Source organism: Rana temporaria, chromosome 4 (assembly GCF_905171775.1).
Source record: "Rana temporaria chromosome 4, aRanTem1.1, whole genome shotgun sequence".
NCBI lineage: Eukaryota > Metazoa > Chordata > Amphibia > Anura > Ranidae > Rana > Rana temporaria.
The window spans coordinates 4,887,827-4,915,721 of NC_053492.1; the positions used below are offsets into that span (position 1 = coordinate 4,887,827).

Below are 27,895 nucleotides of genomic sequence, written 5' to 3' on the forward strand. Positions count from 1 at the left end.
TGATTACACCAGTGTCCAGCACCTGAAGGTGGAACATATAACCCACTTAGTAATTACTAGACTCTGTGTCCCGTGATGTACGATAAAGAAAATGTGGCGTTTGGGAACCTGCCACTGAGGTACCGCACATTCCACAAACTCACGGAAGGGGGCAGAGCCTACCAACTGAAAAGGCAGCAGTTGAAGTGCTAGCAATCTAGTCAAGCTAGCATTCAACCGCTGGGCATGTGGATGGCTGGGAGAGAACTTATTTTGCTGGTGCAGCAGCTGGGGCAGGGAAATTTGCCTGGTACAATCAGACATTGGTGTACCCAAAGAAGATTGCCCGCAAGTACTTGGCAGTGACACACTGAATTCTACACCTTCAGTCCTATCAATGCAGGTTTTTGAGAGGACTGAAGGTATAGTGAGGTTTTATTCCCAGCAGATGAGGAGCAAGGAGAGGTCCGCTTTGTTATTTGGTGTGGATCTTTTATGTACAATTGCCAACGAACTGCATGGCAGGTCGACATATGTCTGGTCAAGCATGTGGTGCCCAAGCGGGTGATATTTTGGCCATGTGAGATACGCTTGAGACATATGTTGCAAATAGCAGTGGTGCGATCTGATGCACTCGTCTCAAAAAAGGCCCACACCAAAAAACTTTTGGAATAACGCTGAGACACAGCAGCGCCCTGCACATGCGGAGCTCTGTGTTGTGATAGAGTCGGTGTGCTGCCCTTAAGCTGGCCCCTGGAGGGCATCCTGCCTCGTTGGAGATGTGCCTGTGAGTCCTTCAACTCCTCTCAGGCACCCATGTGGAGTCAGTGACCTCATCATCCCCTCCCTCCTCATCACTGTAGAAAACCTGGCAGTATGCTGCAGCTGGGGGAACATGACTGCCAGATTGCTGGCCTTCTTGGGAACCCCCTCTCTCTGGGTTCAAGTTACTGCCTTCCTCTAGCTGTGTACCATCATCAGAGCCTTCAAAACGCTGGGCATCCTCCTGCAGCATGTACCCAACACTGTGGTCAAACAGTTCGGGGGACTCCTCAGGAGGACATGGTGAAGCTAGGGAAGGAGTGAGTGATGCCATTGCGCAGAGGGAAGAGGCCGCTTTGGCAGACAAAGTACCCTGAGCCTGGGTGAGAGAGGATGAGGAGGAGGAGGATGGCTTGGTCATCCACTCTACCAAGTCTTCGGCATGTTGCGGCTCAACGCGGCCAGCTGCTGAAAAAAGGGACGAGCATGCCCCGCGGCCACATGCTAATGAGGATGCACCGTGTCCACGACCAGCACTGTTGCCTCTAGACACAGAGCCTGCTTGCCCTCTTTTATTGCCACTCCTTGTTGGCCTTCCAGACATATTGTATTTGATGTATTGGAATAGGTACAAAAAGAATTGTCTACAGTCAGCTTTAGTTGCACACTGAGCCCAGTATACACTACACTGACTTAATATACTGCAGCGAGAATAACAGGAACACTCTGAAGTGAGATCTAGCTAAACTGAATACAGTGTATGTATTTACACACACACACACACATACACAACTCCTAGGATGCATATATATACTAAATACACTGACTGCAGCTACCTGAATCGCCTGCCTGCACTAACTGAAATGAAATGACACTCTGACTCTCTCTATCTCTCTCAGACTCTCACAAGTCACAATGCCGCAACACACTACACAAGGCCAACACGCAGGCAGCCTTATATAGTGTGGGGCGTGTACCTACTCCCCTGAGCCATGATTGGCCAAAGGCACCCTTCCTTTGGCCAATTATGGCTCTTTGTGCTGACGGCGCTATGATTGGCCAAAGCATGCGGGTCATAGTGCATTCTTGGCCAATCATCAGCCAGCAATGCACTACGATGACGCAGTGAATTTTGGGACGTGACGTGCCACTCGAATTTGGCACGAATGGCCTATTATGTTCAAAATTTGGCGAATGAGTGAACAGCTAAAGTTTGAGTCGAACATGAGTTTGACTCGAACACGAAGCTCATCCCTATTCGCTACACATCATGGCTTTCATACGCAGGCTCATTTGGCTATCCCTACAGTTTAGGTTCTGCAGCACAGAGAAGGAAGATTATCACCCAGTCCTTGGCCTACTCTGGACCAATCAGTGAGCAGTATGGGTGGAGGAATGTATTTAGTGTTAATGACCCACCTGTGCTGATCTCTGTAGAAGTGTCCTCCTCTATAAATGTCCCTGTTATTCCATCCTTCTCCATAGACGGCTGATCATCCCTCACATACCTCTCTTCTTCTTCTGATTTCACCTCAAATTCTATATCGATTGGATCTCCACTCTAAATCAAGAAAATGAGAGAGAATATCATCTGTAAGATATAAGCTTTATTATTGTGACATCACATCTATAAAATCCAAACATCCCTCCACAAGTCCATGTCTAGATGCTCCATCCCACCAACCTTTAAATAAGGAGGGATGGTGTGACCTTCCTGTGTGGAATCCCGGGAATACAGAGGATGGGGACATCTCTCTGGGGGGTTCCTGGTATTAGGTGGCTCCACCATGGTGTCCTGGTACAGATCTTTGTGTTCTTTTAGAGACTCTGACTTCTCCATCACCCCATCCTTATCATCCTCCTCTTTTATCTCTTCTTTAACCTTAACTTTAGAATTTCTCAGGTTTCCACTCTGAATATAGAATAAAAATGACATCAATGGTAACAATGCAGATAATGTACAGATCCTAATGATACTATCAGTGATTGTTCCTCATCTACCTGATGATGGTGGGGGATGGTGTGACCATCCTGTGTGGAATCCCGGGAATACAGAGGACGGGGACATCTCTTTGGTGGGTTTCTGTAGCTGGATGACTCCACCATGGTGTCCTGGTACAGATCTTTGTGTTCTTTTAGAGACTCTGACTCCTCCATCACCCCATCCTCATCATCCTCCTCTTTTATCTCTTCTTTAACCTTAACTTTAGAATCTCTCAGGTTTCCACTCTGAATATAGAAAAAAAATGACATCAATGGTAACAATGCAGATAATGTACAGATCCTAATGATACTATCAGTGATTGTTCCTCATCTACCTGATGATGGTGGGGGATGGTGTGATCTTCCTGTGTGGAATCCCGGGAATACAAAGGACAGGGACATCTCTCTGGTGGGTTCCTGGTATTAGGTGGCTCCATCATATCCTTGTGTCCTTCTGAAAACTCCTCCATCACTCCATACTCCTCATCCTCCTCTTTATACTCTTCTTTAACATCAATATTATCATCCCCAAGGTTTCCACTCTGAATATATAATAAAACATTAATTTTAATAAACATGCTGTGTATAAATCAGAACTACCAATAATTGTCACTCATCTACCTGATGATGGTGGGGGATGGTGTGACCTTCCTGTGTGGAATCCCAGGAATACAAAGGACGGGGACATCTCTCTGGGGGGTTCCCATTACTGGATCCATCTGTAGGAAACACACACACTGACTGAATACATTGTTTCTATGTGTTTATCAGATGATGGGGGATCTAGGTGGAGCCTCCGTACTGCTCTCTCCTTTACAATAAAGTCTCCTCTTACCCGGTGATGTGAGGGGCGGCTGATTCTCCATCATGATGTCCTTCCCAGCACCGCTCATGTCTCCTTTCAGCAGTTTGATGATTTCTGTGGTGACTTCTAGAATCTTCTTTGTATTTCTCTATTCTATCAGGGAGGGAGGTGGAGACAATGTGATTATCATATGATCTCCAGACTTCACAGGAGAAAAACTCTAGATTTGAACACATATAGTAAAATCAAATGACATTCCCAGAATCCTCCTCACCTCACCAATCGGGTCTCCTTTTTTTATCAAAACTCCACTTGGGATATAATTTACCCAGACAGGGCCCCCCACTCTGTAGGTTAAAAGCTTATTGCAAGGAAATCTGGGACCAACAATCTTGCTTTTGCTTGTGAGAGGGACATTGGGAGGAGGAGCTGTGAGGTCAGTGTGATGTCATAGGATTCTCTGACTCTGGTTGGAGGGACATTGGAAGGAGGAGCTGTGAGGTCAGCGTGATGTCATAGGATTCTCTGACTCTGGTTGGAGGGACATTGGGAGGAGGAGCTGTGAGGTCAGTGTGATGTCATAGGATTCTCTGATTCTGGTTGGAGGGACATTGCGAGGAGGAGCTGTGAGGTCAGTGTGATGTCATAGGGTTTGCCGATTCTGGTTGGAGGGACATTGAGAGGAGGAGCTGTGAGGTCAGTGTGATGTCATAGGATTCTCTGACTTGGATTGGAAGGACATTGAGAGGAGGAGCTAGCTATGAGGTCAGTGTGATGTCAAAGGATTCTCTGACTCTGGATGGAAGGACATTGAGAGGAGGAGCTGTGAGGCCAGTGTGATGTCATAGGATTCTCTGACTTGGATTGGAGGGACATTGAGAGGAGGAGCTGTGAGGCCAGTGTGATGTCATAGGATTCTCTGACTCTGGTTGGAGGGACATTGGGAGGAGGGGCTGTGAGGTCAGTGATGTCATAGGGTTTGCCGACTCTGGTTGGAGGGACATTGAGAGGAGGAGCTGTGAGGCCAGAGTAATGTCGTAGGATTCTATGACTTGGATTGGAGGGACATTGAGAGGAGGAGCTGTGAGGTCAGTGATGTGATAGGGTTTGCTGACTCTGGTTGGAGGGATATTGAGAGGAGGAGCTGTGAGGGACGCTCTGTGAGGTATCTGTAATTTCTCCCGGGTGCGTCACACCTCTCCTAAATAAAAGATGAACGTGATGAACTGTGATCTCCGTCTACTCCGGAGACTTTACTGATCACATTTTAGGATGAAGATCTGAGACTGGGATCATTATAGAGAAATTCGTTTTTTAGGACATTTACTATTAATTATATTTTTTCCTCTTTCTTCCTATTTGAATCTTATCAAATAAAGACATACATATTCCAATCCCCCCTACATACCCACCCCCCCCCACCCCCATCTCTAATAAACTTCATATAACTGTTAGTATAGACTGATGAGTAGAGATGTCCCGAACTATTCGCCGGCGAATAGTTCCCGGCAAACATAGCTTGTTCGCGTTCGCCGCCGCGGGCGAACATATGCGATGTTCGGTCCGCCCCCTATTCGTCATCATTGAGCAAACTTTGACCCTGTACCTCACAGTCAGCAGACACATTCCAGCCAATCAGCAGCATACCCTCCCTCCCAGACCCTCCCACCTCCTGGACAGCATCCATTTTAGATTCATTCGGAAGCTGCAGTCTTACTGAGAGGAGGGACAGTGTAGCTGCTGCTGATTTAATAGGGAAATCGATAGCTAGGCCAGTGTATTCAGTGTCCACTCCAGTCCTGAAAGACTCATCTGATCTCTGCTGTAAGGACAGCGTCCTGACAGCACCCCAAAAAGCCCTTTTTAGGGCTAGTACATCAGTCTGCTTTTTTTTTCCCCTCTGTAATCTAATTGCAGTAGCCTGCCAGCATGTGTGTCAGGCTCACAGCGTATACTGTGCCCACTTGCCCAGTGCCACCACTCATATCTGGTGTCACAGTAGATCACATTTAAAAAAAAAAAACAATTTTGACTGTAATAGAATAGCAGTCAGTTGCCTGCCAGCGTGTGTGTCAGGCTTACAGCGTATACTGTGCCCACTTGCCCAGTGCCACCACTCATATCTGGTGTCACAGTAGATTACATTTAAAAAAAAATTGACTGCAATAGAATAGCAGTTAGTTGCCTGCAAGCGTGTGTGTCAGGCCTACAGCGTCTACTCTGCCAACTTCTGCCAGTGCACAGTGCCACTCATATCTGGTGTCACAGTAGGTTGCACGCATAGTAAAACTGAACTAATCTAAAAAAAAAGGCCCACACTGCAGAATCATTGTGTTCTGGGTCACTTAACTACCTCAGCACAACCATAGGCTTTGAAAAACCCTGTGCGCATGAGCACAGTCATCACTACACCAAGATTGACGCATAGAGGAATAAAATGTATGTCATGAGTGTGTCAACTATTGACAACTCTTTGCGGTTGTCTAAAATCAATTCCCTACACGTCCCCTGATAGGGGACGTAACAGGGATTAAACTGATAGGAATAGTACTACTTAAAACCCCACTCATATCTGGTGGCACAGTACATTGCACGGCGCACGCGCAATGCCCCAAATTGGAAGTAGGAGAACCAAGCATCTTTTTCCATCTCCCGGTACCTAAAATCTATTACATAGACCGGCCCCTGATAGGGGACGTAACAGGGATTAAACTGATAGGAATAGTACTACTTAAACACACCACTCATATCTGGTGGCACAGTACATTGCAAGCCGTACGCGCAGTGCCCCAAATTGGAAGTAAGAGGACCGACCAAGCATCTTTTTCCATCTCCCGGTTCCTCATGCGTCCTTTTGCGGAGGTGACAAACCTGGTCAGTCAAACCCAAGGCAACATCATCGACCTCATCTTATATTCTTTTTTTTCTTGAGCGTGCCCTACGAAGAGTGCTGGATCAGGCCGTAGATGAGCATGAAGAGGAAGAGTTGTGTTCACTATCACCACCAGAAGCAGCCTTGTCGTCGTTGATTGCTGGACCTGCGGCAACGCAGAGAGAGGAGTCTGAAGAAGAGGAGTCAGAGGAGGAAGGTGGCTTTGAGGAGGTGGAAGACCAACGACAGCAGGTGTCCCAGGGGGCTTGTTGTCACCTTTCAGGGACGCTTGGTGTTGTACGTGGCTGGGTGGAGGAAGAGGCATTCAATGACTGTCAGGTCATCTGTGGCCAGGTGACAAGTGCACCCCGTTGGGGTCAGGGATGCACCTCAGGGTAGTGAACCCTATAGCTGACTGCTGCTATCAGAGAGGAAGCGTGAACCCAAGATCGCCCAGGGCGCGGAGTCTAAGACCCAGATTTGTGTTCACCAAAGCCTCTAGTGGTGAGGATGGCCTTCGCCGCAGCTGGATCCAGGTCGCGACCCCTGGGATCCCTTAGGTCACACTCCGCAGGGAGAGAGGGGAAGCAGCAAGCAGGACAAACGGTAGTGATGGGTAAGCCGAGGTCAGGGCAACAGGCAGACAGGGGTAACCGAGGGACAGGCAAAAGGTCAGGGGCACAGGCAAACAGGAGAAGTCAGGGACAAGCCAAAACCGGTACACAGAAACTTAAAGGGGTTGTAAAGACACAAATATTTTCCTCTTAAATTAAAGTCTGACAGTAGCTGATAAAGTAAAAAGTAATGTTTTGCATTATAACTAGTTTGATACCTGTTGAAATCGAGCCGTTTTTTTCACCTCCGTTACTCCTGAATCATTATTCTCACTGACTTCCTGGTTTGCGGTGCACATTCATTCTTGCTACATCACGGCCTAATGGGAACTATAGTTCCTATTAGGCTTAGCCTCCATGCCTGTGAGGGATAAGAGAGTATCTTTACGCAGGGCTGTAGTCATATGGAGGGGGTGAGCACATTCTGCTTTTCACCATGCAAAACAGCTCAGATGCTGGTGGAAAGCAAGAAGAGGAGTGACAGGAAATGGCATTTTCAAACCTGAATTACTGTATTTTGGAGGTCAAAAGGAAAAACGAGGTAAGTGATATTTAAATGCTCTAGCTTACAGCAATCAATTGATCTAATAAAAAACGAACCTTTAGTGTTACTTTAAGCAAACAACACTGTTGAACAGCACTGCAGGCCTGTATTGCAACAGTTAATATAGACTTCCTGGGATGGGATGGCCTGGGTGGGGCCATACAGGAAAAAGAGGAAATAAGAAGGTAACCAGAACAGGGTCAGATGGAGACAGGTAACCTGCCAGACTATTGCATATCCATGACAATGACATGAGTGAGGACAAGGAACGGGACATGGCTAGCTTGGTATCTAACCTTGTGCAAATGGGGAGTTTGCGGTTGTTTGCGGTACATTAAACGGGGAGTTTGGTCTGTCACTGTGAAGTGGGTGTAACGCTTACACCAGGGCTGAAAATTTTAAATCCTGAGCTACTAGCCAGGACTCAAGGGTTACTAGCCACCAGTTGCCCCGCCCAACCCCTACCATGTCCCACCCCTAATCCCGCCCCTAGACACGCCCCCATTAATTATCTCATGAAATTACATTTAAATGTTTTATGCAGAATTAAGTTATAAAAATAAATATTAACAAAAACGTTATCTGTGTCCAAAAATGCAGCCTGCCCATGTCTACCAATGCAGCCACGTGTCCCCAGTGCAGCCACGTGTCCCCAGTGCAGATTTGAGCCATGTGTCCCCAGTGCAGCCATGTATCCCTAGTGCAGCCATGTGTCCCCAGTGCAGCCATGTGTCCCCAGTGCAGCCATGTGTCCCCAGTGCAGCCATGTGTCCCCAGTGCAGCCATGTGTCCCCAATGCAGCCATGTGTCCCCAGTGGAGCCTACCTGTGCTGGGTAAGAGAGAGGAGAGCTGCCGCCTCCTGGTTGTTCAAAGTGCGGGGAACATAACAGCTTTCAATTCAATATGGGTGATCCATCTATCAAAGTGCCTGGACAAGGGGCAGGGGCTATATATGGCGGGGAACACTATTGAATTGAAAGCTGTTATGTTCCCCACGCTCTGAACAACGTAGCGGCGGTGGTGGCGGTGACAACGACGACAGCAGCGGCGACTCTCCTCCCTCACTTCCCCTATATTCACTCCTTGCTCGCCGCCCCTGCTCCCAGGCAGCCCACACTCGCCAGCCCTCAAAATGCACTCGCAAAATGCGAGCAGGCGAGTGTAAATTTTGAGGGCTGCCTTACACTATCCGGATCGATACAACATCATACCTGATGTTTTAAAGCACGTTATTCCAAACAATTTAGGAATGTTAGGTGATTTATGCATTAAAACCCGACTCTGCGACAACTACATAATTTTCCATGGGAGTTTTTCCATGGATCCCCCTCCGGCATGCCACAGTCCAGGTGTTAGCCCCCTTGAAACAACTTTTCCATCACTATTGCAGCCAGAAAGAGTCCATGTGGGTTTTAAAATTCGCCTGCCTATTGAAGTCTATGGCGGTTCGCCTGGTTGCGAACGTTTGCGGAAATTTGCGTTTGCCGTTCGCGAACGGAAAATTTTATGTTTGCGACATCTCTACTGATGAGGTGAGAAGGTGATTGGTGGGAAAGGTGACTCATCTCCAAAATGAGGAGAATGTTCCGGCCCCACAAGTGGGGAAGTGTTCCAATTCTGAAGGGGTTAATCTAGGTTTTCACATTATATGTGTGTATCATCATCTGCTGGAGATAAAATAAGTCACAGTGACTATGGAGGAAGAGGACGGACATGACGGGGGGGGGGGGTTACTGGGTGTAAATAGAAAATAAGATCTTATTACCCCCTCCGCTGCCTCTTCCAGCGACGTCTCCTCACTACTTCTTCCCGACTCACCTCTCACCTGGAACTTCCTGTCTGTACCTGACATCACTTCCTGTCTTCCATAGAGACTTCCTGTCTGCCATCTTGTGGAGTTCAGAGGAACTGCAGAAACATCTCGTAGTGTGAGCACGTCCTTGTGCTGTGTGTGTGTGTGTATGTACTGTATATCCTTATAGATGGGTCATCTCCACTCCCACTAAGGGGGATAGAAATATATTACTGCTCGGAGGGGGAGACATTTTGGCTCCTTTGATTTTTCAGTAAAATTGATGTCAGATGTAATCATGTAGAACATCTGTTATATGCAACTTTCTTCATACACACTCAGGGAGGAGAGAAAGGTGTTCTGTTCCCACATGAAGGCGAATGAAGGTATAACTGATAATAGCTGTGTGACTTCCTACCTTCGTATCCAAGCAGTGGGGCAGACCGGATCGGCAGATGCTCAGGTTAGATGGATCCAGACATGAGGATGAAATCAACGTGGGTTTATTCAATCCAGATAAGCAATAAACGGCGATACAATACTGTTCTGTAGTAGTGGTATCAATGCTGACTTGTTGGTATCTATCCTGAGGCTAGCTGCTGGTCAAAAACTCATGCCTTCTCAAGCCCAAAAAATGTGCAGTGTCTAGTCAGACAGCCATGAGGAACTGAAATGGCTACCCCCACGTGATTAAGCCAGCCCTGCTGGAGTCCACGCCCCCGATGGAAAAAACGTAACTAACAAAAACAGAGGCGTGTGGCATGCAAATTCTGGCCAGCAGATGGCAACAGTACAAGATGCATGAAAACAACATGGTGAAATAAAGATTAATAATGCAATGTACAGATAACCATGAGGAGAACAGCACAAAAGGGGAATCCCACATCGTGTAACACCTTTTAATACAATGAAATACTAAAATCGGCACTCACTGAAGTGGGAAGCTGCCACATTTAGCATTGGTAGTCATACTGCAACTGAAGGTTCATCTTGGCCGACTACCCATTCAGTGCAACCGTTATCTCACCCCAAACAGGGCAAATTCACTCCAAACCCAAACACAACAAAACCAAACAAGTGATCTGTTTATTGGTCCCTTATTGGTGACCGATGGGAGAAGGATTTATATCAGTGATCAGTGAAAGAAGGACATTTTTACATTATTATGAAATCGTTGTTACTGAAAGACAGAAATTGATCAATTCTGAGGGAACCCCTAAAAACCTTTGGAGGAACCCTGGCTGAGAAAGGCTGGACTAGTCAGTAATATATTTCTATCCCCCTTGGTGGGAGTGGAGATGACCCATCTATAAGGATATACAGTACATACACACAGCACAAGGCCACTTCAATATATTTCTCAGGACTGCAGTTCCTCTGAGCTCCACAAGATCTCACTTCTATCAGGAAGACAGACAGGAAGTGATGTCAGGTGGACACAGGAAGTTCCGGGTGAGAGGTGAGTCGGGAGGAAGTAGAGAGAAGACGTTGCTGGAAGTGGCAGCAGAGGAGGTAATAGGATCTTATTTTCTATTTACACCCAGTAACCCCGTCATGTCCGTCCTCTTCCTCCATAGTCACTGTGATGTCTTTTATCTCCAGCAGATAAATAGTGTGGAAATGTAGATTAACCCCATCAGGGTCAGAACATTTCCCTACTTACAGGGCCGGAAACACTCTCCATTTTGGAGATGTGTTACCTTTCCCACTAATCACCTTCTCACCTATATCAGGGGTCTCCAAACTTTCTAAACAAAGGGCCAGTTTAGACTTTAGAGGGGCCAGTGGGAGTAAACAATGCCCCATCCTTGGTGTCAGTGAAAGGAACTGTGCCCCATTGTTCATATCAATGAAATGATTAGTGCCCCATTGTTGATATCAATAGAAGGAATGGTGTCCTATCATTGGTGTCAGTGGGATGAATAATTCCACATTGTTGATGTCAGTGGGATATACAGTACCCCATAGTTAGTGTCAGGGGATGGAATAGTGCCCTAAGGGCCAGATAAAGGTAAAAAAAAAGGCCACATGCAGCCCCCGGGCCACAGTTTGTAGACTGCTGGTTTATACTAACAGATTATACCACTTTTATTAATGGGGGAGTGGCAGTGTAAGGCATTGCAAGAAATCACATCCAGGTACATGTGAATGGACAAGTTGGTGACAAGATACACAGCGGGTCCAACCAAAAAGTGCAGTGAGACCTATCTAGTAATAGAAGATGCATCCATTGTGGTGAGTGTCATCCATGTGAGGTCACCGGGAAGTGGTCACGTGTTTATCTGTTACTAATGGCACAGCACCTGTTCACCTACCTCTTGTTTTTTAAGCAACTAATATTTGAAGGGGACATTTTGATACATTGGACATTAGTTGTGTAGCGCTACCCCCTCAGGAGCCGCTAATAGATCTGGGATCGGGGTATTAAGTTACCTCTGTGTGGTGTCTAGAGGTGAAGGTAGTGAGTAGAGCAAAGATTGAATGTCCAGGCTGTTGACTGAAGTTTTCAGTGTGCTTTATTTTCCTGGTCAAACACGACCAACATCAACTTGAGGTAGACAGGATAGGTTGATGAAGATAGAATAACTTTGCAGAATCAGGGTTTGGATAAAGAAAGCAGTCCTGCCTTCTGTAATTGTATCAGTCTCGTCGCCACTCCAGCCGGAGTGGGTAAAGTGTCCCCTGGACAGACTTCTCTCACAGGCCTGGCAGCCAGAGCGCAACAAATAACAACAAAACCTGGGGAATGCCCAGGGAAAAACCAAGCCTACTTACCGACCAGCTAGCAGAACAACCAATCTAACAGTATGTGTTAAAAACAGGGGTTTTGTCCGCACGCATTTGCAAACGCATGCGTGAGCCACAGAGCCCCACCAAGGCACCCTGTAATCTGTGGTCCTAACACTAAACAATGAGCGTCCCCACAGTGGAGGCACAAGCATTTTAATGGATAGATAGGGGCAGGTGGACTGAAGGGGAGCCACCCCTCCTTAAAGGTACAGGAACACACCAAACACCCAGCATATAGCACAATGGCTGCAAAGGTGTTGGTGCACTGCTGGACCAATATAAGCACCACAGGTGAAACACAAACATGTCCACCAGAGCGCCACTTAAGGTTGCTGGGAGGAAACAAGTCTCTGCCACAGACTTGGCTCTGATTAAATGTTGAGACCTCTGCCACAGGCCTAGTGCAAGGTTAAGTTTGAATGATTGAGCGAATCCTCCCAGTATGTCTTTCAGGGTCACCGGTTGACAGTAGGAAAGTAGACTGTCAATGTCCGGTCACCAGATCCCCGATGGTTTGTTCAAGCCCTTCTGGATCACCTGCCTCCGGGTTCTCCTCAAGCCGATCCCCCATCGAACAGCATACAGCTTGGGATCTTCTCAGTAGAAGTGGGGACCCAGTAAGTCACTGGGGCCCCTTTGTAGCATCAGTTGCTCCAGGCCACAAGGGCCCAGAGTCAGGAACTCTGCGTAGCACGCGACCCCAGGCCAGGTAGGCCATAGTGGTGGGGCCCGTGATGTGCGCACACCCTAAAGGTGGGTGCCGCATCTGGAACCAGGAACCCGCGAAGAACCCAGAACAACGACTTCCGCCACAGAAATACCCCTCCCCAGCATGCCCCGCGAGGGAAAACTCCTCTAATTGGCTGCTGGGAAGAAGCGGCTCCGCCTGGACCCCTCTGGCGCCACCTGACGCCCAGAGATGAAACTGCATCCCTGGAGCGCAGACTGACCCACAGGACAATCCAGATTTGGCGACAGCCAAATTTAGCAAATCAATGAATGAGAGCAACATAACTCTCTCATTCCCCACTAAATTTAGCGTAGCGTCCTTTCTGAAAGTAAAGGGGTGCTACAGTTGTATTTTTTGGTGTTTTTCATTTCTTTATTTTTTACATGTGGCAAACTGTTTAATAATCTTGATTTCATTTTTGGCAGCGCAGTCTATATACACATTTACTGGAGATCATATGACCAATCACATTGTCTCCACCTCCCTCCCTGATAGAATAGAGAAATACAAAGAAGATTCTAGAAGTCACCAGACAGATGATGGAGGAGAGGTGAGCGGTGCCGGGAATTCTGGGGCATTATCCAGTAACAGACAAGGGATGTGTCTGGATGGTGACTGTATCATTGTGTGTGTCAGGTTCCTATAAGGTGTCAGGATGTCACTGTCTATTTCTCCATGGAGGAGTGGGAGTATTTAGAAGGACACAAGGATCTCTACAAGGACGTCATGATGGACAATCAGCCGCCCCTCACATCACCGGGTAAGAGGAGACTTTATTGTAAAGGAGAGAGCAGTACGGAGGCTCCACCTAGATCCCTCATCATCTGATAAACACATAGAAACAATGTATTCAGTCAGTGTGTGTGTTTCCTACAGATGGATCCAGTAATGGGAACCCACCAGTGAGATGTCCCCGTCCTCAGGATTCCACACAGGAAGGTCACACCATCCCCCACCATCATCAGGTAGATGAGGAACAATCACTGATAGTATCATTAGGATCTGTACATTATCTGCATTGTTACCATTGATGTCATTTTTATTCTAAATTCAGAGTGGAAAACTGAGAGATTCTAAAGTTGATATTAAAGAAGAGATAAAAGAGGAGGATGATGAGGATGGGGTGATGGAGGAGTCAGAGTCTTTAAAAGAACACAAAGATCTGTACCAGGACACCATGGTGGAGTCATCCAGCTACAGAAACCCACCAGAAAGATGTCCCCGTCCTCTGTATTCTCGGGAGTCCACACAGGAAGGTCACACCATCCCTCACCATCATCAGGTAAATGATTGACAATTATTGGTAGTTCTGATTTATACATGGCATGTTTTTTGTTTTTTACTTTTATTTATTAAAGTATTGTAAATTTTAAAAACGTTCACTTATGAGTGCATCACAAGGCATAGGTGATGCAATATACAATATGACAATCAAGAAAAAGTTTTTTTTTCTATTGAAAAGCCTGTGCAGAAAAAATGTGCACACACATAAAGAGTGACACAAAAATATGCAACGGGTCCTCCTGTGAAAAAGGACCCAACCCTGATCCCCCGGGGGGCGTTAGGCTCCAGACAGGGACTGGGGTGATCTGTGGACCGTGCAGCCTAAGCCGACACAGACCCAACTTCCTTGGAGGGTCTGCCGAAACAGAACCCTCCCAGGTGGGGCTCCCCTGAAGGGAGACCCCATGAGAGCAGGCGAACTAAGCCAGAAGGCCATGTCCACCCACTCCCAAGATGTTCAGGGCTGGCCCGAGGACCGGCACCCTACTAATCACAAAGTGAACATAACGTACATTAACAAAAAAAGACAAAGTGACGACACAGGGGGTAAAATAAAAAAGAAAGTGGCGGAGAAGGAAGGTGGGAGATGTGAGTAGAAAGTGACCATCGTGCAATACGATGGCCGGCCCTCCGGCCAGGAAACAAAAATTCCCCTGGTCCCAGCCAAAAGGCTCGGCCTTAGAGGCAGGTGGTAAAAAAGTGTATGTGGAGATGTGACCAAGGTGCCACACTTGTAAGTGCCCTCTCAAACACTTAATGCAAGGTATGGCACGCCTGGACTGCCACTTCAGGAGCACTATCTCCACAGGCTTTTCAACGGACCCTGGCCCACAGCCCGGACCAGCAGCACCCTTCCCAGCCAGGAAGGTAGGAGTTCTGAGAGATTAGAGAGAGCCCACCTCAGCAGGCTACTCCCATCACTCCCTCCTAATCATGTTTGGGAAATACTAACTGCTCCCCCCGACAGAAAGAGGAGCAAGTGTTCTCTCCCGAACAACTGACTGGGGCAGGCACCATCAAATCCAGGCCAGAGGCCCAAGCCCTCCAGCTTCGACCTCATGCCTCTCCGTTCAAATCAGAAGGCCTCCGCCTCCACTCCAGCAGGCTTCGCATCTGCCAACCGCCATCCCTTTCCACCTTGCTGTGTACTCAGGACGGTTAACATAGCACCACCTACTGTCAACTGATAAGAACAGATACTACACTTGATCTTAGCCAAAAGGCTGAGAATCAAGAAAACGTTTGTGAATACAAATATATCAAAGCAGAATTCTTATGACAATATGTTATGGAGTCCAGATTTCAAATCCAGGTACATGGGGTGGGGGGGTGTTATGGAGAGCTAGTGGACAACTTTATAAGTAGGCAATTGGGCAGAGAGAGAGGGTTGTGTTCAGCAAATAGGGTAGACATCGTCAGGTTCAACAGAGAGTAGTGCTGTGTAATCAACAAAGTAAGGCGGTGGTGTTAATATTGAAGTAATTGAGCCATGGGGCCCATTCGCTCTGGAATTTAGGTAGGGTCAGGTTTTCTTTGACAAACATAAGTTTGAAAGTTTGAACAGACTGCCAAAAGGGAAGGACCACCAGACATGTACCGTGGACCCTGTGCCTCTGCAATTTCTCCAACAAGCAGGTAAATGGGATAGCGAAAAGCGGGATAATTCTGTTGACGTGTAATACCAATGGTGGAGTATTTTTGCGCTGATCATAAAACGAGCGTCGTCTTCTCTGCGTTTCCGCCGAGAAGTCGGGAAAAAGCATCACCCTGGCATTCTCATACTTCAGCTCTTGGGTCTTCCTGGATGCGGCTAGGATCATATCACGATCCCTGTAATTCAGGAACCTCATCAAAACGGGACGTGGGTAGTCACCAGGGGGTTGTCTGCCAGTGGGCACCCTGTGCGCCCTTTCAACCACATATGTCTGAGGTCGGTCCCCCAAATTCAGTAGCTGCTTAAAAAAGGCCTCTGCAATGGTGGTAGTTTGGGGCCCCTCAGCACCCTCCTGTAATCCCACCACGCGGACATTGTTCCTCCTCTGCCTGTCCTCAGCATCATCAGCGCGATTCTGCAGCAGCTTCACTATGGCATGTTATTCAGTCAGCTGGTTACCTTGTGCCTGTGTCACATCCTCCACCCCAGAAATTCTCTCTTCTGCCTCTGTAAGTCTCCCCCTTATCTTGTCCAGGTCATGTCTAATCAGGGTGCACTCAGTGGCCAGATGGTCTATGCTCACCATGACCGCGGCCTTGCTGGCATTAATCGCTTCCTCGAGCGTGTGGTCTTCGATCAGCTACAACATCACATGGAAATAAACAATCTTTTCCACGACACCCAATCGGGATTTAGGCCGGGTCGAGGGACAGAAGTATGTGCGTTAGCCATGCGTGAACGACTCCTTATGATTAAGGACGCTGGAGGATCAGCCGCATTGGTGTTACTAGACCTCTCGGCGGCGTTCGATACGATCGACCACGACATCTTGACAAATCGCATGGAATTCCTGTTCGGAATAAAAGGCAAAGTGCTGAACTGGCTAAAGTCCTGTCTCTCAAATCGCACACACGTAGTTCGCTTAGGAGATTATAGATCTCTCCCTCGCCATCTACATTGTGGAGTTCCTCAAGGCAGTGCCATCTCACCACTGGCCCTTTAACTGTTATATGCGGCCATTGCCAGACATTATACTGAAATATGGCTTGGAGGCTCAAATATACGCAGATGACACACAAATACTGGTAGATATGGCTAGTGGTACAGATATGCAATTGAAACTTCAACTTTGTTTAGCTGAAATACATCAATGGATGCTTTCTAGTAGACTTGGTATTAACACTGCTAAGACCGAAGTTCTTTTAATTGGAAAAATTACACCTATATCACCAATTTCTAACTGGCCCATGTCATTTGGCACTACTCCAACGCCTGCCAAAAAGATTAAGAACTTAGGGGTCTGGTTCGACTCGGAACTCACATTTATACCACGTCTTAAATATTGTGAAAAATGCAAGCTACTATCTATATTTCCTTCGGAAGCTGAAAAATCTGTTTACCGAAGTGAATCGGAAAAAACTTGTACAAGCACTCATACTTTCTAGGTTGGATTATTCAAATGTTTTCTTATTAAATCTCCCAAAGAAATGGATTGCTAAGTTGCAGTTAGTTCAAAACCATGCCGCTCACCTGATCAAAGGACTGAATCACAGAGAACATGTTACAAGCTCCATTCGAGAGCTTCACTGGCTACCCATTGCCAAATGGGCTGAATTCAAGGCCCTCTTCCTTGTTTTTAAGGCATATTGGAGTCAAGGTCCAATATATTTATCGAGTATAGTTTCCCACTATACCCCAAAAAGATCTTTACGGTCGGCAAATCAAAACCGTCTTATGCCGAAACCATATAATTTTGCGGCAGCTGGTGGAAAAACTCTCGAAGTCTTTGGTGTATTCCTATGGAATAATCTTCCTGAGAGTATGCGGAAAATTAACTCGCTAACTCATTTTCGCAAGGTACTGAAGACTCACTTACTTTACAATGTATATGAATAAGGAACATGTGCTATTTACTACTAACCAGCTCATCAGCCTGCCCTGACTTGTTGCTGCCTATTTAAATGTGGACTGGTATTCTGCTTCTTCAACCTTTCTTTTTTTATTTGATTTTTCCCCCTGTTTAGATGATCCTCCTTGTGCTATTTCAGTTGTTATTTATTACTAATCTATTTTGTATGTGATATTTGCTATGCTTATTTTTTTTTATTATCAGTATATGTATATGTATAAGAGGCGGTATCCGAGCGCGCACGCATAGCCACGCACTTCCGGTCTCACTGGTTGATGGACAACTAGCGGTGGAACGCACGCTAGTGGACCAGGACGCGGCCATCTCTTATCTTGTCTTACTATCCCCACCACCTACAGCCTCAGTGCCGGGAACGGGCACCAGCAACAGTAAGAGGCCATTTGGCATTGTAATTTTAACTTTTGTATATTAAATGGTTTTACACTATGGTGGTATCTCTTCTCCTTTCTTGGTACACCATTTGCTGCAATCGCTGACATTGGAATCCAATGAGACCCTGCTGATCCTCATTTAAAACAAGCCTGATTGACCATATTTTAAGTAATCTGGTCAACACCGTGTGGTAAGGAGCCATCCATTATTATTCTGGTGACCTATAGGTGAAGGCGGATCACTTCTTTCTCGCACTTTGGCTATTTTGAAGATTCACAAGCACTTTAGCATTTGCACTTTTCACTGCGATTTGGGATTGGATTATTTGCATTTTGCACCTGGACTTGATACAACACTGGATCCATTTTGCACTTAACTATTTATTTGCTGGACATTCTTTTAATTTTTTTTTTTTTTTTTTCAAGGCATTTGGCACTATTGTACTTATAGAGTTTAGACTATAATCTGTTTGGTTTTTCACATAGATTTGGGCACACAGTTACACTGTGTACTACTCAAACGCACATTGTGACACGCATCCACTATTTTGATATAGCGCCCCTCACCTCACTACACAGTATATGTATTTGGTCTGTCTAGCGCTTAGGCGCAGTTCTTGAACTGTATTTGGCGCTTAACAAATAATAAAATCATATCAAATCAAGATCGGGCGGGTGATCGCCTCTTGTGCAGCATCCTGAACCGGAGGAGCAGGCAGGGGATCCTCCGCACGGATGGCCTGTGCAGCCGCCACAGCCTTAGCCATCTTCTTTGCTAGCTTCCTGGCACTCTTGGAGGAAGGAGGAGAGGGCAAGATGGCGGCGGCGGGGGCCCACGTCTGGGCCACGTGAGGAGCGGGTCTGACGCTGGCTCTTCGGAGTCTGATGGCTGGGTTTTGTCGCCCCCCTTCTCATGACCGGGCGTTCCCCCACTCGTACCGGAGTTTCAGCGCTAAAAATCAGGGCAGAAAAGCTCCAAAAGACGGGTGTTCAGCAAGAGTGATGTGGAGCTCCCTGAAAGCACGTCCTGCCGCGATCACATCCGGACACGCCCCCCTGGAATTACCTTACTTAAAGCTCAAACTGGGGAGTGGCTTCTACCCATGGCTTGGAACACAAAAGTGTTGTTTAAAACTGTTCTTGTGACATCAGTAAGAAAAATAGGTGGGGTAGTGAAGCTTTAAAGGCACTGCCATTAAAGGGATTCTAGTGGTACCCGGGTGGAGTTTACTACATATCCAACATTTGTTATATTCTGATTTTCTAGCATAAGCATATTTAAATTTTAACAATAACATTTTGTCAGTAAAACGTTCATCGATTTCTCTTTTCACTCTAGCATGTCTTCCAGTGTGGCTAGAGTTAGTTCCTTTTCCACAGATGCCCTCTATGACACCTACATCTTCTGGGTTGTATATACAGTTAGTTATGATCCATGTTGGGGGAAACACTGAAAGTGTGATCACCCCCAGGAGTGTCCAAATTTTCTCAGAATCCTGAGCAGTAAACAAAGTAATTTTGCTGTATTTCGAGGATTTACAACACCTTCATGAGAGAAAAAGGGCCTAATTTAATGTGCATCAATCGTAGGGTGATACTACGGATGCACCGGTGTTAGGTGTGCCACCGCCCCGATAATATAGAGTTGAACTAAGAACTAGTGGATTGGGCTTTAAAGGCACACGGTACAAATAATATGAAAAACTAGAAAAAATTTATTATTAATACAGAAATATCATAAAAACAGTTATAGATATAAAATCACGAGTGAAATTAAATTAACAACTGGTTTCACACACACGGTTCACATTCATTGTATGATTCTAACATAGAAAGCTTAAATAAAAAGCATAATCATAAGAAAGGTTATATCACGAGTGACCGGGTGGTTATCCAGAGGAACAGGAGGGCTTGCTCAAAATGTTGCGCGCTTTGGGGTTAGCGCTTCCTCAGGAGCATAGATATCTCATTAAGGGGTACCCCGCGTTGGTGGTAATCAACGAATGGTCTGTTGCTAGCCTAACGTTGGTTGTAATTCACAAAGGAATGTTGCTTCAACCAGTTAGGAGAGTAATATCATAAAAATGAAAAGCAAAATTGCATATGGTGGTATGGCAGTCAGTTGCTGGTAAGCAATACACAAAGAACCTAGTCCAGGGATATATTTATACACTGAACTGTACACACAGTACAATGGGACACGATTGGGCAGATGGGTAAATCTGCCTCAACGAAAGCCAACCTGAATGACCTCAATCCATGTACATGGGAAGGATAACAGGTAATGGCAATGAAGTCCTTAATGCTCCAATAAGGTGTACAGCCGAGTGTATCCCTGGTTTTGAGGTGACGCCGAGCATTAAGGACTTCATTGCCATTGTTACTTGGGTGACTTGTAGATGATGAAGGTGTTCGTTTTAGAGCATCTTGTAGCCATCTTTAGGGGATGTGATGGTGATTTGTTGGCTCTGATATGTGACCAGCAATTTGGTGGGGTAGTCCCAGCGGTAAACTATTTTGTGTTCTCTCAAAATCACAGTGATGAGGGTATATTATTTTCTCAATTTTGAGGTTGCTGCAGACAGGTACTGGTACAGGGCTATCGCCATGTATGGAGGGGAGAGTGCGCGGGAGGATCTGGCTGCTCTGAGTAGGTGTTCTTTGATATGATAAAAATGGATCCTCGTTAGCTCGTCTCTAGAGACTGTTTCAGGCTGATGTGTTGGTTTGGTGATCCTGTGTGCTCTATCCATTAGTAAATCTCTAGGTGTGAGATTTAGGATAAGCTTTAGGAAAAGCTGCTGCAAGTAAGATATGAGCTCTTGTGGTTTAACAGCTTCAGGGATTCCTTGTATCTTTAAATTATTGCGGCGGGAGCGATCCTCTAAATCTGCAACTTTCAATTTTTAGTTTAAGGATCATGTCCAGGGCTGGACTGGGACAAAAATTTGGCCCTGGACTTCATCCAGACTGGCCCACTTTGACAGGTCTCTCCCACAGTGGCCGGACAACTCCCGCACCCCCCTGGCCGCCCAAGCCCCCTCTCCCCCTTCACTAGCCACTAGCCATTCTACTTTATTAGAGTAGAACGACTGGTACTGGTACTCTTATAGGCAGTACCAGTGGGGAAGCTAGACATTATTTCACCCGGGACAAAGAATCAGTTTGGTTCCCCCCCCTTATGGGACCAGATTAGGAAGAAGTGAGAAACTCCCAGGTCATAGCTGTTGAGTCAGCTGTCTGTCCCCTCCCCCATGCTACTCTGTCGTCCCCCCTGCTCGTCTGGTCCTCCCCCTGCTTCTTAGTTCCCCCCAGGTGAGCGCTGTGGGCAGGGAGAGGAGGTGAGCGATGTGGGAAGGGATAGACAGAGGAGCGGAGGGGGGCGGCGGTTCGCTGTCACTGAAGCCGGCCCACTGAGCCATCGGCCCACCGGGAATCTCCCTGTAGTCCCAATGGCCAGTCCATCCCTGATCATGTCCGTCTGTTCCTCATGAGCATCCATCATTTCATCATGTGCTTTTTATGATCACTTCTAACTGTAATTCTAGGTGATCTGTGCGGTCTTCAATACCATCTATTTTGTGAGTAAGGTGGGACACTGAGGAGCGTAACTCATAATGCAGACCAGCCTGGAGGGATAATAACATAGCCTTAATGGTGTTTCAGAGGAAGGGGCATCTGATGCATGGAAGGCAGCTAGGGGTGCTGTGTGCTCTGCTGGAGTGTCTGCTGCTGACTCAGGGATGTCTTCCCAGTGATGCTTCTTAGCTGAGGCAAGTTTTTGTGGAGAGTGTGCAGGTGATTCTACAGCTCTCTTACCTCTATCAGAAGCTGTGAGGTTATCTTGCTGCTGTGAGGAGTCCTCCATATCAGAGAGATCGTCTGAGTCTGTAGGAGGTAAAGGCTCTGTGTGAAGAGGAAGAGAAGAGTGGTCGTTCTCCCAGGCGCCATCTTGTGCATGCTTTCTGGTCGTCTGCATGAAGAAATCTGTTAGACAGCACGGTCCCGGTGTCTGATTTCTTCTGCAGGACATAGCCTGGTTGTTCCCCAATGTTAAAAGTGGCTGTCTAGTGCTCTGTGAGCCGAGATATAGACCCGGTTGTGGCAGGGAGTTCTAGAGCCGAGCGGCCATCTTGGTCTGCAGCTTGACACCTGTACACAGCATGTTTGTTACAATGAATGTTTTATTATATATTTAGAGTGGAAACCTCTGGGATGATAATATTGATGTTAAAGAAGAGTATAAAGAGGAGGATGAGGAGTATGGAGTGATGGAGGAGTTTTCAGAAGGACACAAGGATATGATGGAGCCACCTAATACCAGGAACCCACCAGAGAGATGTCCCCGTCCTCTGTATTCCTGGGATTCCACACAGGAAGATCACACCATCCCCCACTGTTACAAGGTTGGTGAGATGGAGATTATAAAACACACTTATAGAGACAATAGGGTAGATTCACGTAGAATGGCGTTTCTTTATGCGGGCGTAACGTATCCTATTTATGTTACGCCTCCGCAACTTTTACAGGCAAGTGCCGTATTCTTAAAAAAAAGTTGCGGCGGCGTAGCGTAAATAGGCCGGCGTCAGCCTGCCTAATTCAAGATGTGAAAAGGTGGCTGACCCGACATCCGTGGAATTTCCCAGTGTGCATTGCTCCAAAGTACGCCGCAAGGACATCATTGGTTTCGACGTGAACGTAAATGACGTCCAGCCCCATTCACGGACGACTTACGCAAACGACGTAAATTTTTCAAATTTCGTTGCGGGAACAACGGCCATACTTAACATTGGTGCGCCGCATATACGCCTCATATAGCAGGGGTAACTTTACGCCGGGAAAAGCCTGGCGTAAATGCACTGCGTCGCCCGGCCGTACGTTCGTGAATTTGCGTATCTAGCTGATTTACATATTCTAGGCGTAAATCAGCGTACACGCCCCTAGCGGCCAGCGTAAATATGCAGTTAAGAGACTTACGCCGGTCGGATCTTATAGAAATCTATGCGTAACTGATTCTATGAATTAGGCGCATAGATACGACCGGCTGGACTCAGAGATACGACGGCGTATCTGGAGATACGCCGTTGTATCTCCTCTGTGAATCTACCTCAATGTGTGGATTTTCTATGTGATATCACAATATTAAGGCCTCATGCACACTGGACGTTAAAATAACGTTATAAAAACGCCAGTAGATTTTCAGTGAGTTTTTCAACTTTTTTCAAAGTTTTTTTTAATAGCGTTTATTAGCGTTTTTCCACGTTAGCGTTTTTTTGCTTTTTTGGGTTGAAGAAAAAAAACTATTTTCAATGGATCAAAAACGTTAAACGCTGGTGAGTGATGTTTTTGAGCGTTTATCAGCGTTTCCACATTAGCGTTTTTTAGCTTTTTTGGGTTGAAGAAATTATTTTTTTTTCCAATGGATCAAAAACGTTAAACGCTGGTGAGTGATGTTTTTGAGCGTTTATCAGCGTTAGAGCGTTTTTACAGCTGAAAAACATCTCTCAGAACCCACTAGTTTTTTGTTTGTTCTTACTGCTCAAAAACGCCACTGCCCAAAACTGCTGATAACAGCCTATGTGTGCATGGACACATAGGATAACATGATGGAGAGTTTATTGACTGTAGAAAAAAATGTCTACTGCCAAAAACAGCTGCTGTAAAAACGTCCAAAAACGTCCAGTGTGCATGAGGCCTAAAGCTTATATCTTACAGATGATATTCTCTCTCATTTTCTTGATTTAGAGTGGAGATCCAATCGATATAGAATTTGAGGTGAAAGCAGAAGAAGAAGAGAGAAATGTGAGGGATGATCAGCAGTCTATGGAGGAGGATGGAATAACGGGGACATTTATAGAGGAGGACACTCCTACAGAGATCAGCACAGGTGGGTCATTAACACTAAATACATTCCTCCACTCATACTGCTCACTGATTGGTCCAGAGTAGGGCGGGGACTGGTTGATATCAGCCTGTAATCCCCTGGTCACTTTTCTGAGCTGTGTTCCCCATCCTGTATTCCTGTATTTCTCTCGGATAATCTTCCTTCTCTGTGCTGCAGACACAATTTATTCGCTAGACGGGATTTATGGAGATTCTGGGGTTCAGCTGGCAGCAAAATGTTCATTTTCACCATAGATGTTACTAGACCTAGGCACCTGGGGTATGTGTTTTAGGTCTTCTGCCCCAGGGCTCGACAAAACCCAGGTCGCAATGGCGACTGGAAATTGAGTCCTGGCGCCTGGGCTACACTGCAGCAGCTGTAGGTATTTGGACTTCAGCTTGGGCTAGCCAAAATTGAGGCCGTCACTTTTTACGAATCAGCGTCCTCTGGTAGACGGTGCTGTGACCATCGCAGCTTGCTCTGGCTGCCTGCCAACTTCCGACATCATCTTCCCAGTTTGACAGCTGGGCAGGCATGTACTGCCCCCCCCCCCATGCTGCTCTGGTCCCCTCCGCTCCTCTCTTCTCCCCCCAGCGCTCACCTCTCTCTGGCTTGGTTGAGCAGCGCGACCCCCCCCCATGCTGCTCTGGTCCTCTGTCCCCCACCAGCGCTCACCTATCTCGGGCTTAGTTAAGCAGCGCGACTGAATGACATGTTCCTCGGGAGACGGCACTGAGGAGCTCATACGATCCAGAAGGAGGGCTCACGGCAGCCGCACACAGCTGTGATATAAGCTTCCTCGTCACCCGTTCTGCTATTTCCTTCCCCCGCTCTCCATCCTGTCTGCTTCCGCGGAGAGTCTAGATGGAGAGCGGGGGAAGGAAATAGCAGGAGAATGGGTGACGAGGAAGCTTATATCACAGCTGTGTGCGACTGCCATGAGCCCTCCTTCCGGATCGTATGAGCTTCTCAGTGCCGACTCCCGAGGAACATGTCATTCAGTCGCGCTGCTCAACTAAGCCCGAGAGAGGTGAGCGCTGGGGGGATAACAGAGGAGAGGAGGGGACCAGAGCAGCATGGGGGGATAACACAGGAGAGTAGGGGACCAGAGCAGCATGGTGGGGGGGAGAACAGAGGAGCGGAGGGGACCAGAGCAGCATGGGGGGGGGAACAGAGGAGAGGAGGGGACCAGAGCAGCATGGGGGGGGGGGGAGAGCAGAGGGGACCAGAGCAGCATGGGGGGGAGAACAGAGGAGCGTAGGGGACCAGAGCAGCATGTGGGTGGGAGAACAGAGGAGCGGAGGGGACCAGAGCAGCATGGGGTGGGGGGAGAACAGAGGAGCGGAGGGGACCAGAGCAGCATGGGGGGGGAGAACAGAGGAGCGGAGGGGACCAGAGCAGCATGGGGGGGGAGAACAGAGGAGCGGACCAGAGCAGTATGGGGGGGAGAACAGAGGAGCGGAGGGGACCAGAGCAGCATGGGGCGGGGGGGGGTGCTGGGCAGCTAATTTAAAAACCTGGCTCCTAACTTTTTCAGTTGGCTCCTAGATTCTAAGCAAATTTGTCAAGCCCTGTTCTGCCCCATACCCAGGTGTGGAAAGATCTCTGACAGAACAATTCTCCCAGGATTACTCGCTCTGTTGTCTGCTGGCTGTGCCGGGTGGAGGGATATGTCTGTATAGTCTCAGACCCAAGTCACTGAGTGCAGTCTCAGGAGAGGGGAGGCAGCGGTGTGGGATCTCTGCAACTTGTCTCATGTAAAAAAATGTATCTACCACTGATTACTGAATACCAATATTATGAGTCCTGACCCTTACATTGTATAATTTATATTGTACATTACATACTCCTGACCCCTGCACTATATACTCTATATTGTACATTACATCATTCTGATACTATAAAATCCTAACTGTTGTATCTTATACAATATGTTGTACATTATTAAGTCCTGACTTCTTTTGCACCCATTTCCTACCAGCTGAGAATGATATATCTGATGATGTGATTGAAGCACAGACATGGTGATAATAATGTGATAACATCCTCAAACTTTAGAACCTTAAACGTAAAGTGATAATGAGGGAGAAGTCAATAACCCAATGATGGTGGTCTTGAGGATCAGTCCAGTCTTCATCTTGGTTGTTCTCCTCCATCCTCACTCTCTGACCTCTTGTGGGGCTCAGCCCTGCTGTTATTCATGACTAAATCATGGACTAAATAATAAAGTGCAGGACTTCTTGTGTTGGGAAGATGGCAATGAGTGATAGAGGGGGTGGGGATACTTGTCCTATAATCCCCTCATCACTGTCACTCCTATAAAAGACAGTTCTCGTTGTTTCCTCACTCTCTGACTAAGGTCCATGAATAAAGAAATGATCTGGTAGGAGATCAGAGGACCCATTTACTAGTTACCTTGAGGGGGGAATTGTAAGATCCTCAGAGACAAAGCTGCATGATGTGGGCGGAGTCCTGGTTTAGGGGAACCAATCTGCTCATGTCTAGTAATAATCTTTTTATTTCTATTTTAGTAGATGGACGGGAGATGAGGAAAACCTCAGAGGATTGTCTCACGTTGTCTCCAGACTGTAAAGTAGAAGATGAGGACATCACACAGTATAGTCCAGGAGAAAACCCGACTACCTCAAATGTCCATCCGGCACCACACAGTGTAGATGGACCATCATATTCCTCTTATCCTGAGAAACCTCAGACTGTGAGGGACGGTGCCGGACCATCGTATTCCTCTTATCCTGAGGAACCTCAGACTGTGAGGGATGGTGCCGGACCATTGTATTCCTCTTATCCTAAGGAACCTCAGACTGTGAGGGACGGTGCAGTCCTTCCAACAGAGAAGAGCTTTACCTGTACTGAGTGCGGGAAGTGTTTCTCAAGGAAGTTACATCTTTACAGACATCAGATATCTCACACAGGGCAGAATCCATATTCCTGTCCTGAGTGCGGGAAATGTTTTTTACAGAAGTCCAGTCTTTCCACACATCAGAGATCTCACACTGGGGAGAAGCCGTATTCCTGTCCTGAGTGCGGGAAATGTTTTTCACAGAAATCCAGTCTTTCAACACATCGGCGATCTCACACGGGGGAAAAGCCATATTTCTGTCCTGAGTGCGGGAAATGTTTCTCATGGAAGTCCAATCTTTCCACACATCAGAGATCTCACACGCAGCAGAAGCCGTATTCCTGTCCTGAGTGCGGGAAATGTTTTTCACAGAAGGTTAGTCTTTCCACACATCAAAGATCTCACACGGGGGAGAAGCCGCATTCCTGTCCTGAGTGCGGGAAATGTTTCTCATGGAAGTCCAATCTTTACACACATCAGAGATCTCACACGGGGGAGAAGCCGTATTCCTGTCCTGAGTGTGGGAAATGTTTTTCAGATAAGTCCGGTCTTTACACACATCAGAGATCTCACACGGGGGAGAAGCCGTATTGCTGTCCTGAGTGTGGGAAATGTTTCTCACGGAAGTCCAATCTTTCCATACATCAGAGATCTCACGCAGGGGAGAAGCCTCATTCCTGTCCTGAGTGTGGGAAATGTTTCTCACGGAAGTCAAATCTTTACACACATCAGAGATCTCACACAGGGGAGAAGCCGTATTCCTGTCCTGAGTGTGGGAAATGTTTTTCACAGAAGTCCAATCTTTTCAAACATCAGAGATCTCACAAGGGGGAAAAGCCACTTTCCTATCCTGAGTGATTGAATTGTTCCTCACTGAAGTCCTGTCTTCCTGTACATCAGGGATCCCACACAACCCTTGAGGTGTATTAGTGCCTTGAGTGTGGGAAATGTCTTGTATATGAATGTTGCTGGACATCACTGGTCTCATGTGGGGAAGAAGCACACCCTGATATACACCTCAGATATACTCCATGGCTGAT

General features: G+C 46.9%; 1 protein-coding gene, 1 long non-coding RNA gene and 1 pseudogene across 2 annotated transcripts; 1 reads left to right on the forward strand and 2 right to left on the reverse strand.

Moving 5' to 3' along the window:
• Positions 1 to 3,403: 3,403 nt before the first annotated feature.
• LOC120935247 lies at positions 3,404 to 9,392 on the reverse strand. Its single transcript, XR_005748374.1, has 3 exons — positions 9,326 to 9,392; positions 3,560 to 3,682; positions 3,404 to 3,443 (listed from the first exon to the last, which is right to left on the reverse strand). It is a non-coding gene; the product is annotated as an uncharacterized LOC120935247 (long non-coding RNA).
• Positions 9,393 to 15,308: 5,916 nt separating this feature from the next.
• On the reverse strand, positions 15,309 to 15,391 carry LOC120938719 (annotated as a pseudogene).
• A 9,564-nt stretch (positions 15,392 to 24,955) lies between these two features.
• LOC120935236 (gastrula zinc finger protein XlCGF7.1-like) lies at positions 24,956 to 27,596 on the forward strand (the record flags this gene model as incomplete). The annotated part of the gene is made up of 2 exons (XM_040347402.1): positions 24,956 to 25,025; positions 26,986 to 27,596. Coding segments are annotated over exons 1-2 (681 nt in total), but the record flags the coding sequence as incomplete, so codon positions are not given.
• Between the last annotated feature and the right edge of the window lie 299 nt (positions 27,597 to 27,895).